The 15,502-nt window shown below is 27.9% G+C and overlaps 2 protein-coding genes across 3 annotated transcripts; one reads left to right on the top strand and one right to left on the bottom strand.

Annotated features, from left to right (window-relative positions):
- The first annotated feature begins 5,105 nt into the window (after window positions 1-5,105).
- Window positions 5,106-7,840, top strand: LOC114175196 (serine/threonine-protein kinase fray2). Its single transcript, XM_028059960.1, has 6 exons — window positions 5,106-5,800; window positions 5,947-5,998; window positions 6,454-6,537; window positions 6,992-7,056; window positions 7,141-7,296; window positions 7,381-7,840. The coding sequence occupies exons 1-6, from the start codon at window positions 5,213-5,215 to the stop codon at window positions 7,429-7,431; spliced, it is 996 nt and encodes a 331-aa protein (XP_027915761.1). The 5' UTR covers window positions 5,106-5,212; the 3' UTR covers window positions 7,432-7,840.
- A 4,961-nt stretch (window positions 7,841-12,801) lies between these two features.
- Window positions 12,802-14,920, bottom strand: LOC114176638 (two-component response regulator ARR5-like). Of its 2 annotated transcripts, none has more exons than XM_028061746.1 (5): window positions 14,544-14,920; window positions 14,369-14,445; window positions 14,182-14,259; window positions 13,908-13,981; window positions 12,802-13,280 (listed from the first exon to the last, which is right to left on the bottom strand). In XM_028061746.1, exons 1-5 carry the CDS (start codon window positions 14,695-14,697, stop codon window positions 13,040-13,042), a joined length of 624 nt encoding a protein of 207 aa, XP_027917547.1. In that variant the 5' UTR covers window positions 14,698-14,920; the 3' UTR covers window positions 12,802-13,039. The 2 variants fall into 2 exon arrangements, with proteins under 2 accessions (XP_027917547.1, XP_027917549.1); XM_028061748.1 differs by having other exon boundaries at window positions 13,908-13,978; window positions 14,544-14,906.
- Window positions 14,921-15,502: the final 582 nt, after the last annotated feature.

Below are 15,502 nucleotides of genomic sequence, written 5' to 3'. Positions count from 1 at the left end.
CTTCACCCATCTTCACCACCCTTGGTCCATAGCTGAATCTGATGATAAGGATGATGTTGTATTATTCACTGCCACTGTTTGGTTACTGTGGAAGGATAGAAAAAGTTGGGTGTGTGATGGACGTAGTTTTTCGTCGGAAAGAGTGGTTCACCGTGTGGCTACTCTTGCCGATGATTATGGGCGAGTTGTTGAAGTGGAACACTCTTCTCCTACCGCTCTTGTACGCTATGTTTCATGGTGTTTCTACTGGAACCAACCCCCAAAGCAGCTTCACTTGCGATCCATCGCACACACTTCTCCTAAGTTGTAGATTTTCTCTCTCATCTTCTTTAAATACATCTTCTTCTTCTGTATTTTCACCTTACCCTAGAACAAATTATAATTCCCATCCCTAAAATATATGTGGGTGTTGTCTCATTAGTCCTTATAAAATTATCTAATTGGTTTCATTTCCTAATATTGTCTTCTCTTAAATAATTAATCACTCTGTTGATAACTTTATTCCATTTACATTTAAAAATTATAAGTTAAACTGTCATGCCAATAACACTTCAATTAATCTTAACCATAAGAAAAACATATTTTAATCTATTCAGATATTTCTTTTATCTATTATTTATAAAATCGTTTACAAACTTTTTCTTGCAATATCTTCCATCTCTCCGTGGTTTCAAACAAATAATACTACATTTTACTTTTAATTCCATCAAATTTATTCATTCACACATTCTTGTATCATTTCTTGAGGATACTGATATTTTAACAAATTTTTAACTCATTATTTTAATTATTTTTCAATTATTTATTATTTATTTTTTAATAATATGATATGATAATTTAAGAATAATTAAAGTAATAAATTAAAAGTGTATCAAAATATATTATTCCACGAACCTAAAAGTGACATATGAAATATAATATTTTACGTTTTTTTGATAATTCACTACAAAACATTCGGAGAAATATTTTTACTTATAACATAATTACAATGCATTATCTCACACAAAATATAATAATAAGAAATTATAATTATCTCATTTTTATATTTTTTTTTCTTCAAAATAATGCTAGGTGATAGGTGATAGGTGGAAAATTCATTTATAATCAACGGTGAGTTTTTAGAAAATATTTTGGAGTGTTAAAATTAAATATGACAAATACATCCATCCTTGTGGGTATTGTCCGAACACATTCACATCTTGACGAAAAATTCTCTCATTGACTAAGTATGGGTAAGGAAAATACTCGACTTTTTTAATTGGGTATGAGGATAGGTATGGAGATATACATATTTGTCTCATTCCCGTCCACATACTCGTCATAATATCTATCCCCGTCATATCCCCGTCCCCGTTTAAATCATTAAAATATTCATGGTCAGTTAAGTAAACTTATATATATATATATATATATATATATATATATATATATATATATATATATATTGCTACACATTTTCTATTTTTGGTTTGTCATCAAATTCATTTACATATTCAATATATTTTTCATCTTATCATAAACTTTATGCAATTATGTTTAAATGATGTATATTAATTAAGTATTTTTTATGTCTCACATTTGGATATTTCTTTTTATTTTTTAATATTTTTATTTGTTGTATATTTTCCTTTCATATGAGAATGTTTAACTTTCTCAATTTAAGTGTTTAATAGCTTAAACCTTTTATTTACTAGGTAATATAAAAAAAATATTCTACTATTATTTTTTTTTCATTTGAAAAATGATTTTGTTTTGCTAAAATAATTTTCGTTATTTCTCAACTATTGATTATGTTGATATTTGATAAGTTTTCTTACATCTTTAACATATTTTTCCATCTTATCACACCTTTACTTATACATTTGTTTACCTTTGTGTGATTTCATTCAATAGTCTCTCAAATTATTTTTAAGAGACACATTTGATAATTTTTTTAATATTTTCATTTGTTGTTTATTTTTATCACGTAGAATACTATTTTTATATATTTTATATGATTATTTTTTATTTGATAACTCATTATCATATTGTAATTTTGTCACTATAATTGTATAAATAAATTTTATTTAATATAATATAAAAAATTATTGTAATTGCCATAAATTTCTTTTTATCACCATCCAACATATACTGAAGTTCAAAAGATATAAAATCTATGTTAAAATTTTATTATTATTAGTTTAATATTTGTTCTTTGCGTGATTTTGATCAAGTGATGTATTATAACTTTTATTAGCATATAAAAAAGAGATTCATTATAATTGTATAAATAAATTTTATCTATTAAAATATAAAAATTTAATGTAATTGTCATTAATTTTTTTTTATCACCATCCAACATATATTGAAGTTCAAAAGATATAAGATATATGTTAAAATTTTATTATTATTAGTTTAATCTTTGTTCTTTGCGTGATTTTAATCAGATGTATTATAGTTTTTATTAGTGTATAAAAAAAGATTCATTATAATTTAAAAAATTGAAGTAAACAAACCTTTAAAATATATTTTAATTTGAATATTTGTTTTCCTTTTATATTTTTTTAAAATATTTTTAAATTTTATCAATTAGATTTCATTAATGTTTGCAAATTTCATAAATGTTTTTATTCTCATGAAATTTTATTTTGTATTCTAAGTTTAAATGTATATAATTATAATTTATTTCAAAATATTTGATATCGAATAAACAATCATCCTCTTAATATTGAATATTTGATAATATTATGTTTTCTTTACCATAATTTGTATTATTTCATAAAAATTAATTCATTAATATTGAAACAATCAGAAAGCAGTATGAGTACAAGTATATATCCGTTACCCGGTAGAGATGGGGATGAGACAAAAGTTTGATATCCTTTGGGTTTGAATATAGAGATGTAGATGAATTTTTTTGATGGGGATGAATACGGGATAGCGAAACTCGTTCCCACCTGTTGTGATCGCTAGTTAAAATTGATGTACAATTTTTTTTCCGAGTATCAAATATATACAAATTAAAATAAATTATTTCTATTTACATAGTATTTTATATATTATAAATAAATTGGGAGGCCAATAACTATTTCAAACATAATAAAGCTCTCTCATTTGTGTGTTTGGATAAGAGGGTAGATTTTAAAAAATGAAAAAGAAAAAAAATGAAGGAAAAAATAATGATCTGTAAGTTATTTGAATTAAGAGAAAAAAAAAATAAAAGTGAAAAGAAAGTTTATGAAAATTTTGAAATTAATTTAAAATTGTTTAAATTAGTTTTATACAAATGTTAAACTTTGTTTAAAAATATCAATTTTATAAACTCAACTATGAAATTTTAAAACAATTTTTAGCAAGTTAAAATAAATATATTTAAAATTTGAAAATAAAATTTAAACAAAGTTTAATGTAAAATATAAATTTAAATAAACTTAATATTGTTAAAAATATGTAATGGAAATATCATTTATAATAAATATATCATTATAATATTTATATAAAAGTTAAATTTGGTCTTAATTTAGAAGGGATGAAATTAAAAATTTTAAAAAAAGTTGGGACAGAGATGAAATCAAAATAACAAATATATAGACCATATTGAAATCCAAACAATGACTTCACGCATGTCACCATACTAAATTGACATGTGAAACGATATTGATGTACACATGACATAAATAATAAAAATAAAAATAAGTTAAAAAAAAGAAAAAAATGACACATATTTAACGTTGTTAATACTCTACTAACGAAAATGACATAATTGTTACATATCTTAAAAAATATGAACCTAATTGAGACTACAAAAATCTGGGGATCTATTTAAGATTTTGGTATAAAAACGTAAACCAACAAATATTTTAACCAAATTTTAATAGAATAACTTTTCATAACCTTTTTTTAAAGTTAAAAACCAGAAAGAGAAATGAAGATAGAACAAGACCGGTGATTAAATATTGTCTCTTAAGAACGAAATTATTACTTTTATAAATTTTATATTGATACTTTTATTATAAATGATGGTTCAAAATATTATATTATTAACCTGTTTTGTTAATAATTTCTTTCACCATTAAAATTTGTTTTAAAAATTACTAGTTAATTTTATAACATATTTATATTTAATTAGTTTTAATCTTATAAAAATATATTAAAAAAATATTTTAATTATTAAACAATTATTACAAAATTGAATTAAAAATATATATATTTATTACTAAATTGAATAAAAAGACCTATAAAAGACTAAATTAAAATAAAGACAACGAGGTTGACACCGACTCATGTCTTACCACGTGACAACAAAATTTTTTATAAAAAAAAATAAAAAAGTACGTAAAATAAAATATAAACAAAATAATAAAAAATTACATAATGTTTGGTACACTGTTAATGCTATTAGTATTTTTTTTTTTTTTAAACAAACCTAAGACACAATTGAAAATTTTTTAAAAACTCGATATATTTCTACCAAAGCATAGATTATATGAGTAATTAACCCAACTATAAAGTTAGTGGAGAATGACACTTAAACAAGAAAATGAAAATCATAAAATATACTAATAACACCCATTAGTTCGGTTCCTTTTTACTATAAAGAACAAATACCTTAAAATCTTTAACAATTTAACTAAAACATAGCTATCCTATTAATTCTGAAGTTAAAACTAACTTTATATATATATATTAACTGCAAACCAAGTTATATGTCCAAATTTGACTTTTTCTATGAATTGAGAAGAAATTAATATATTTCATATGAATACGTCTTTTTTTATATGACGTAATGTTTTCGAACAATATTATTATTTGGATAATTTTTTAAATACGTTGATTCTTGCAGTTTCGTTAAAATTATGATTGATGCTCAAAACCTTAGAAGTTCCATAAAAAAAACACATCAATTGATTTTTAACGTTTTAAAAATGTTTAATTATATTTTATCTACAAAAATTGAATGTACCTCAAAGATTTAGAACAAATACCTAGACACCTCAAATCTGAACTCTGTCAAAATAAATATCTTGAAAATAAAATAAAAAGGGATCGGAATAAGAAAAATGTAAAATAAATACAGTAGTTATTCATGCAATTATATAAAAATCTTAAAATTTCCTTCATTGTATTCTATTTAGTTTATACATCTCCCACATTTTCCAGAAAGGGATTGGTACTTTGTGAAGGTGTGGGATGAAGAACGAGAAATGATGAGTAGAGAGAATAGAGAATAGAGATGGAAGAAGAAAAAGCAGCGGCTTACTACGACGAGTTGACCCGGAAGGGCGAGGGGGCCGCAAGATTTAAACAAGGTCTCGGCTTTTCCTCTTCCGCATCAAACGACGACGTTCCCAAACCCGGCTCCGCCCTCGCCTCCTCCTCCTCCTTTCTCTCCAAATTCGTCAAAGCCTCCTCCACCCCCTCCCACTCCGACAAGCAACCGCAAGTTAATGCCACCTCCGCTCCTTCTGAGTCGGAGAAGCAAGCGCAACTGCAATCCATTCACGACAAGCTCAAGAAAAAGCCATCTTCCGAGCCTAGGGTTTCCAGCAGGGATAGGAGTAGAAGACGAAGCAGGAGCAGAGACAGATACAGGGAATCGCGGAGGCGAAGCAGGAGTAGAGACAGATATAGGTATAGGGATTCCGAAGGGGACAGGAATAGGGAGAGAGGGAGGCGTAGAAGTAGAAGCAGAAGCGTTTCTCCTCGCAGACAGCGTAGGTCGGAGAAGGAGGCGAATGATACAGGGAAAGTCAGTGAAGCGAGAAAGGGAAAGAATGTTGGGACTGATTATTCCAACCTAATTCAAGGTTATGACCGTATGGTACGTTCCATTTTTTTTTTCTCTCGCCTTGGCCTGGTGAAGATGTTGCTTTCGTGTCTGGACACTCTTTTTATAAATTCTGTCTACTATTGCCTCGATTTTGTTTGTCATGATTCGTGGACATCTTTTGTTGCTATTGTCTACAGTCATCTGCTGAAAGAGTTAAAGCCAAGATGAAGCTTCAGCTCTCAGAAACTGGTAAGCCAATAGATCTCCCAAGGCAGAAATTATCGGTAGTTCTTAATGCATTTTCACCATATGTTTTGAAATGAATTATTTTTGTTGATGTATCGAATTCTGATGTTAGATGCACTGATATTGAATGTTCTGGAAATCTTTGCTGTAGTGGACTAGTTTGAGAATGAAATGGTTATGCTAATCTTACACGGAAAACTTAGTTTTTGCCTCGAATAGTATCCTTGCCTTCTCTGGTCTTCTTGTAGTTATGATCATTTGCGGTTAGAAACTACTAGTTAGTTAAGGTTGCTACTATCTACTCATATATATCTATAGAGCTAGCTATTACAAACCAAAATTTTAATGTTGATATAAATTATAAATATTTGCTCTCTAGCTTACAAAATGAGATGGTTTGTCCGTACTCCGTATGGTATTGAATTCTTTTCTAATATACTTGATACTTTTAAATGTAGCTGCACATGATTCAGAAAAGGGCGTGGGCTGGGAGCGATTTGAGTTTAACAAGGATGCCCCTCTTGATGATGAAGAAGTTGAAGGTCAGACTTGTTTCTTAATATATTTGTGAGCTTTCTATTTGTTGTGTTCCTATGAATTATTCAATTTAATCCTTTGTTTTTAATTCCTTTTTGGAGCTGTACAATTTGCTTTGACTGCTAGTTGTTCCCCGTTCTTGGTAAAAGTCACTAAAACTAGAAGATTTTTACATTGTTCATTTCTATGTAGACATTTCTTGGGTCTCCCTGTGCTTCTCCTGTTAATCTAGTTAACATTTTCTGTATCTTGTTATTGGAAATTAAAAGAACACCTTTCTCAGTATTGTTGAGTAATTAATTGTATGTTTGTCTGTTATTTATATGTTTTTGTTAAGACTTCCTACTTTTCCATTGTTGAATGATGGTGTTTTCAGGTATATATGCTTGTAATGACAGTTAGTAGTGATGGATTTTTTTGAACATAATCGAACTGATTGTACACGCCTTCCATCTGCAGTTGCTGAAGATGATGCATCCTTAGTCAAACACATCGGTCAAAGTTTCAGATTTTCTGCAGTTCAGGTATCTTTGAATAGTAGTTTGGTTCCTCTTTGATGGACATGTCTGATCATTGTTTGGAAAACTGAATTTCATATTGTTACGTAGGCTAGGAGGGAGGAACAAGTACAAGCTGCTCATGAAGAAGCAATGTTTGGTACTCCGGCGCTTCCACCTCCCACTAGTACAGATAGTGAACCTGAAAGGGAGAACGAGAAGGAGATTGATAAAAAAAATCTGGTTACAAGCCTGTTAAGTGAAACTGTAAGCATTTTTCTATACAACAGAGGATATGGTATGGATGAGTATAACAAATAATGCAAGTAACCCTGTTATATTTGATTTCAGTTGCTGGCCAAGCAAAAGGGATCTTGGCGAGATCGGGTTCGCCAGGCTTAGAATTTTCCTCTTAAAGTTGATATGATGACAGAAAAGATGGCCAAAATGTCACATGGATTTGGCTTCTACCATGTCTACATATATTTCAATTTTGCACTTTGTAAAATTATTTTTGGAGGTGGCTTTAAGCAATCATACCGTGCAACTGTCATCATTTTCAAGCGGGGTGTGTAATGTTTTTTGTAGTGAGTTTCGTAATGAAATTTTTAGAGGGAGAGATTGCAGATGGAACAATGTTAATACAGAGACTTTACCTCTTATGTGCAGTGTTCACCATCTGGGGTTGTATTTGGTGCCGACTCACTTTATGTACATTTTTAGCAATGACACCTTAGATAGAACAGCGATGATGCAACTTCATTGGATTTGTAATAAGCCTTATTTATGTTTCAAATTTCGAAGTGTCTTATTGGGCTATTGCAGATGATCATGTACGGGATGAAATTCACAAGACATAAAATATATAGGTTGAAAAGTTTATTGAATTTACCTTTCGAGTGTTTCGTTGGTTTTGGAACAAAAGAAGGATTTTTATTTAACTGTAAAAATAAAAAAATGGATAGATGTATGGTTGAGTATAATAAGTAATTAATATTTAGTTTTTAACCTAATAAGAAAAAAATCTACAGTCTTATTATATTAATTGTAATTTTATTAGTTTACTTTAATTCTGTTAGTTTATTTGAATTCAGTTAATGTTTTATATTATGTGTGCTTATTAAATAAAAAATTAATGTAAATATGTGATTATTCTTGAAATAATTGTCAAATAAATATCTTAATTTTTTTTAAATCTAAAATTGTTATAATTTAATTTTGTTTAGAAATATTTCGAAAATTTTTATATAAATCAATAGCCTAAATTAACTATTTTTAATTGAATAATTATAAATAAAAATTTTGTACTTAATATTTATTATTATATTAATTTAAATTTGTAAATTTTTCATATCATCTTAATGAATGGTATTTTTAATACTCATTTTAAATATTAACTTGAAATATTTCAATGTCAAGACATAACTATTAGTACATTAAAATAAATAAAAAAATATTTACAATATTAAGTTGAATTATTAATTTAAAATATAATTTTAAATTTAAATTTTTGTTATTTTTCTCACTATTAAGCAATTTAAAATGTTCTTGATTTTAAATTACAAAACTTCAATACGCAAAAATTAATATTTTTCAACAATACTATTTTATTAACAATATCAAAAACTGAATTTAACATATCATTTCATATATTACATAATTAACTTAATAGATTTATTAAAATGGTTACAATATTTTAAAAATTCGTAAAATGTAAATAATTTTAATTGTGTTATTATTTATTTTTCATATTACAATATATATATATATATATATATATATATATATATATATATATTAGTATATTTATCATTTTATTTAATGAAATAAATTTTACTGATATTATTTGACAAAAAGTTCAATATTCAAATCTATGATATTTATTACACTTAACATAAATATGTATCTTAGATAAATAAAATATTAGAGACAAAATACTACATTAAATTTAATTTCATAAATATGTATATATTATTTTATATTTTATATTATTAAATCATTCAATAAATTTAAAATTATTAATTTAAGTCAATATTTAAATTTTTATTTTTTATTACAAACTCTTAACATTAATTACATTTAACAAATTATTTGAATTATTATAAAATAAAATTTGAATATTACCAATGTAAAATATTAACTATTTTTTTTTACTTTTAGAAAATTTCATTATTTCCATTTTTCTAAAAATATAAATATTAGGTTAAAATTTGATTTCTAACTAATCGAATTCTAACCTTTTCTATAGTATAATGGATTAATATTAAAGTCAATTTACCTCTTTTTTATAAATCAAATTCTAGTAATAAACAATATATCATGTTATTATGAGTATATTACGAATAATATGTAATTTGAATAGTTTATATTTTGAAAAATGCAATTTAAAAATATTCCTTTCCGTGACCGTAGACTCCATTTATAGTAAAAACTTACTCTCAACCAACCCATTCCCATGCTTCTGCGATAAATTTGTTTCGTTCCATTTCCATCTCTCAAAACATATACATAACACCTGTTTTTGTATTAGAGCTTTTAACATATTAAAAAGTATTAAATATTAAAACGATTTACATATTATAATTATATAAAAATTAAAAAATATCAAATAAGAATTAAATAAAGGTCAAAATAATTATAAAAAATGATTATATACATATAAACGTAAGAAATTTATGAAAATAAAGATTTATACAAGGTTATTGGATTACTTAATAAATTAAATATAAATACTAATGACATAAAATAGAGATAAAACATGGGATAATACATACATATACTTATTTTCATACTCAATTTAAAAAATAAAAAATCAGATATTATTCATGCTCAAATATAATTAATTTATAATTTTTCGTATTCATATATTTAATAGATGCATTTATTTTTCAGAGTTCGATTAATTTGCAATTTTGAAGGGAAATTTTGAATATATTTTATATTGTAACATTCTTAAAATAGATAAAGAAATTACGTACTTTTTAAGTGTTTAATTCTTTTAAAATTATTAATTATTATTATTTTAAATTATTTATTATTCACTTTTTTATAAAATTACTGCTTGTTTTGCAATTTCGAAGCAAGTTGCATATTTTAATGTTTTATTTTTAAGGAAGTTTGATGGGTTAAAGATAAAAAATAAATGCTCGATCAAAGCAAATGAGTGATGTATGTGAAGTTGAGCATATAATCTAAGATTGACTGAGATGATACATTGTTTGAGAATAAATTGTTTATCTGATGAAATTGAAAACATTATTAAAAAAATATGCATAAAAAACCTATTAAGTATAATTTTCAAATATTTAATTAATTAGTCTTTGGTACTCCCCATTCACATACAAAATTAAGTAAATTACAATTACAAAATTCCGGAGTTTTACTTAAATAGAGATTTCAACTTTGAAATACTTATAAATTGTTATATGAACCGATAAAAAAAAGTTTTTATGTGAAAAAGCTTCCGTGAGTGATTTCAGCCCTCTTAAGTAAGTACTTTCATAAAATTTATTTAACAACATTCCTAAAGTATATATAACGATTGAATAATTATTTAAAAAATATTAAAAATTATTAATTACTATTTATTAACAACTTATTCATCTTTTGTTTTAGTAACTGGCCCCTGGGAGATCTCTTCCATGTTGTCCTTCATTTTGAAAGAAGTTTTTCTTTATTATCATTTTTTTCAACACATTTTTTCTCTTGGTGAGTAGGGTTGAGTCCACTTAATATTGAATTAAATTGAGTTTACTTCAAGTTAACTCAAGTTATGTTTATCTTGTGTTAAATTGAGTTCGGTTTACTTCTGATTGAGTTTAGTCAAGTTTACTTTTGGGTTCATTTTGAAGTTAAGTATCATGTAGAGTTATGCCCATGTTAAGTTAAGTTGGACTCACATAAGACCAAGTCGAATTAAATTAGATCCACTTTTAGTTAGGCCCATATTGGGTTGAGTTGTGTGAGATCAATGTCAAGTCAAATCAAGTTCAACTCACATTGGATCGATGTCAGGTCAAGTTCTGATCATGTTAGGATGATTCAACCTGAGACAGGGCCAAATAAGATCGAACCCAAATCGAACAATGTCGAGTTGAGTCGAGCCAAATTCAAGTTAGGTTGAGTCGGCCCAGTCAGACAAGTTGGATTGATCCTTAACTTTCTTGTTAAGTTACAAATAGTAAAGATTATGTCGTAAATATATTTTAATTAGTGTAAAATATTTGAGAATCCAATTACAATTTAAAATATTTTACATTTTTGTGATACTATTAAAAATATTTGAATTAATTATAATTTTGTATCGGAGTCAAATTCATTTTAAGTGTAGACTTTGAAAATTATATTTTTTCAACCAATTAATTTAATGAACTAATAAAAGAGGACCATGATTCTTATATTTAGGCCTTCAATTTGTTTTGGTTCCTATATTTATTTTTGACTCAATTAAGTCCCAATATTTGTTGAATAAAGTCAATGTTGTCCTTCCATTAAATTGGCATTAAGGTCGTTTGAAGGTGACCAAATAAAAGACTTAATTAGTAATTTAGTCCATTTATTTTTTATATGGAAACAATGTGGTCTTTTTCTCATTAGCATCGTCCTCCACGAATCTTGGAAACAAACCCAAAACTCACAACTGGGTTAATGTGTCCATCTCGAAGATGCAATTGACAAAAATGAAGATCTTGGATCTGAAAACGGTAGAGACAATTTTGATAAAATTGTGTCGCAAAAAATAAAAAAGATTAGAGAGATAATGGGGTTTGAATTTACACGTGATAACTTCCTAACGATACTAACACTTGTTTCATACAAAATTAATTTAAACAATATATAATTTCAATTGAGATAAAAAATTATAAAGATAAAAATAAATCATAAATATAAATTTTAGAACCAAATTATTAATTAAACATTAGACGACCACTCTTAAAAGGACATTAATATTAATTTAACAAAAGTTTTATTCTACCAATGTTCCCATTTCTTTTTCACTGAGCCACAGTTTCAACAAGTAAAAGAACTTCGTAATATACTTAGAAGATACTTATTACTTTTCATTAATTTATAATTAAAATAAACTTCGAAAAAACATTTATTACAAAATTATATTAAACCAAATTTCAAAAATTAAACTTAATTTTTAAATTGTATTTTTAATTTAAAATTTAATCCAAATATTTGAAAAATCTTAACTTGTCTAACAAAATGTATAGATTTATATCCAAAATACAAATCCCTAGATTGGATATTTAAAAATCCTATCCAGGTAAACAGGGCATAAGTTGCCCTCACAAATGTCAATTCATAAGTGATGCCAATGAGATGATACAGTCAGACAATTTATTGATGGTTGGTTATAATTGCTCCTTTGTTTATGGTGGGTGTAATGGTCCAAGTGTACCAACTCGAATATATTGCAAGTGGTAATTACGAACAAAATTAATTACCCTTCTATTTGGAATAATGCAATGCTTTGAAACTTGGAGGCAACAATAATGCAGTTGCTGCTGCGTTGGATAATAAGTTTTTTTGGAAGGGCTTTTGATTGCTACTTATTTCTTGTACTGTCACGGTCGGCTCTTCTCACAGAGATTCTATTCAAAAACCGCATCTTCAGGATATTGTCCTCTAAGTGCTCTCTGGTAGGTTGTAAAATATTAATGACAATTGATTATTAATCAATCATAATACCATTCAATTTCGACTCCTAGATCTTCAACTCTTGGCCTTTTAGGAATAGGAAACAGCAAAAATGTCATGGAGGTATTTGGGTAAGAAAATGCTGCAGAATAGCTCTCTATTTCGGTATACATTGATGATTTTCCACTGTACATGAGCAAGATCAAATGACAAACAAGAGGCAAAAAAAAAAAATAGCGATTCTGACATTTGCTTTTGTGATTCCTAAGGTATAGATTGGTGAACAAATGCAAAACACACCACATGCTTTGATCATAACACCTGGTGTCGACAAAATTGGAGACAGGCAGTAGTGAATCTGTGATCACAATCTAGCCTTCTTTGAGGATAATGTTGAGAGCAATGATGTTGATGGATCGCATGGAAGAGAGATGGATGAGTATGTTGCAGAGAGAGGTGGACTGCAATCAATTGACCGCATTCTTTTCAGAGATTTTTTCTCAACCTCCTTCGCTTTCCCTCTCATGATGAAATCTTTCAAACGTCTTACATCTGACAGTTTTACAGGTTTCAACAGAAACTCCTCTGCTCCTTCCTCCATACACCTGTCATGTCGTAACAATCAACTGTTGAGAAACATGCCTATAAATAAATACTGGTTACAAATACATGTATCTGAAAATACTCTGGTTACAAAAACAAGTATGCATTAGTGCCAGGTGTTTTTTAGTACAAGTTGATAAATTACCAGAAAGCTTATATCACCACAAGGACAATGCAATCCCTATAATGATTTGTTATGAGTGGATGGTTTCCAGCATAATTAGTGTTGAGCTAATCATGGCATAAGCAAATCACGGTGCCACCATATGACCTATTGGGTGTAAAGATTTCTGGGGAAACTTTAATTACTATTCAATATGTCAGATCTACACAAGGATAAGGACCTAACATTTTGAGGTAGTATATCAGTAACTATCCTTGTCAGTGTGAGGTTAGAGTTAGAAAAACGTTGATATCAATTGAAATTCAACTTATGGAAATGATTCCACAATCGTATCCAAATACTCATTTTTCACTAAAATACTATCTTATTGTAGATGCAATATACATTTTCTACTTCACCATGCCAGTTGAGACCAAACAACAAACACCATAGAAATTATTCGAAGAGTTCATTGGTACAATTCCATGACAGATCCAAAAGACGTGTAAGCTAATGGAGAGTTTACCTATCAATTCGAGTCAAAACATTCTCCGATGACATGATCACCACTGGAATCTCTCTAAACACGGAAGACTCCTGCTGAATTTAACAGAAGGAAGTGTCATTAAGAATCAACTCCCAACCCAAAACACAAATATACAATAAAACTTTGTGTCCGTCCAACTAACTAATCCAGCATCCTCAACAACACACAAAAGCAGCTATCAATCCTCAAATCAAAGGAATTATCCTAATAACACAAAAACCTTCAGAGGATAAGAATCAAACACACTACACACCTTGATTTTCTTGAGTAATTCGTATCCTGTCATCCCCGGCATGGAATAATCCGTCATTATGAGATTAACCTTCACACTCTGTCACCACAGCCAATAAACAAAAAACAAATAGAATACGTTAGCAACAACCCATTTCAACCACCAACGTCAAAACAACGCCAAAAACTAAATAGCAAAATTCGCTTACATCGAACCCGAGAGAACCGGCCTCTCCGTCCAAGCCCAAATACTGAAGAGCACGAGTTCCACTCTCCACAACCGTCACTGAAAACACCCATTCCAAACACGCAAAAAACCTTCAGAAGATAAACTCAATTTGGCAAAGGAAAATCACAAACACGACATTCGCAACACCAGGTCACCTTTGCAGGAAGAAATCTTGAGCAACCGCTCAATGACCTTGCGATCAACGAGGCTGTCATCAACGGCAAGAACGTGAAGCTCCGGCGAGCCAGAAGGAGACTCCTCGAGAAACTCCGTTAGGTTTTGCCGGAAAATTTCACCGGTGATGGCCATGAAACTGAAAAGCTGAGCAGAGGTGGGTGGTGTGAGAATAGAAAGTAGAGAGAAAAATGGGTGGATTTTATTTATATATTGTTAGAAGGGAAAGGAGAGAGAGTGATGAATATAAATATAAAAAAAATGAAAAATGAAATGGATGAAAAGTAAAAGAAAATAATAAAGGCGATAGATTCGGAGAATCCAAATCTGAGAGATCTTTAGAAATCCATGAGAAGCGATTATGCCACCTCCACTTGTCCCTTCTCTTCTGAGGTCAAAATCAAAATCTTACTTTTATTATTACCTATTTCTTTTATTATTGAATGAATTAATAATAGTAACGTTGGTCACGGTCAGAGGAGGCCAACCGTATCTTGTTTGGGTCCACTCTTCCTGTACTTCCCGCGCCTCCTCAATACCCAGTTTTGACTTCGCAATGTATCTTCTAACCAGGATAATTCACTTTTAATTAAACACATTTAACTCATATTTTAGTAGATTTTGTTTTAAAATATACATAAATTACAGAAAATCTAATAATGAATTATTCTTTTATTTAGGTTATCAAAATGACTTAACTCCGTCCACCGTAATTAATATGTTAGAATTTTTTTTAATTTTAGAATATTTAATATATTTTGTATTTAAAATTTGTGTACGTTTATTTCAGTTTTACCAAATTAATTTAGGGATCTGTCATTAGAAATAATTATATTAAAATAGCTTTACTTTTTTAGTTAATACATAACTTTTATATACGTTAAAAAAAGTATTGACGCACTTTATTTGGAATTAAATTTGAAATAATATATATATATAT

The sequence above is a fragment of the Vigna unguiculata genome, chromosome 3, assembly GCF_004118075.2.
Source record: "Vigna unguiculata cultivar IT97K-499-35 chromosome 3, ASM411807v1, whole genome shotgun sequence".
NCBI lineage: Eukaryota > Viridiplantae > Streptophyta > Magnoliopsida > Fabales > Fabaceae > Vigna > Vigna unguiculata.
The sequence above is the reverse complement of the archived record's forward strand: the minus strand, read 5'-3'. Positions and strand labels throughout refer to the sequence as shown.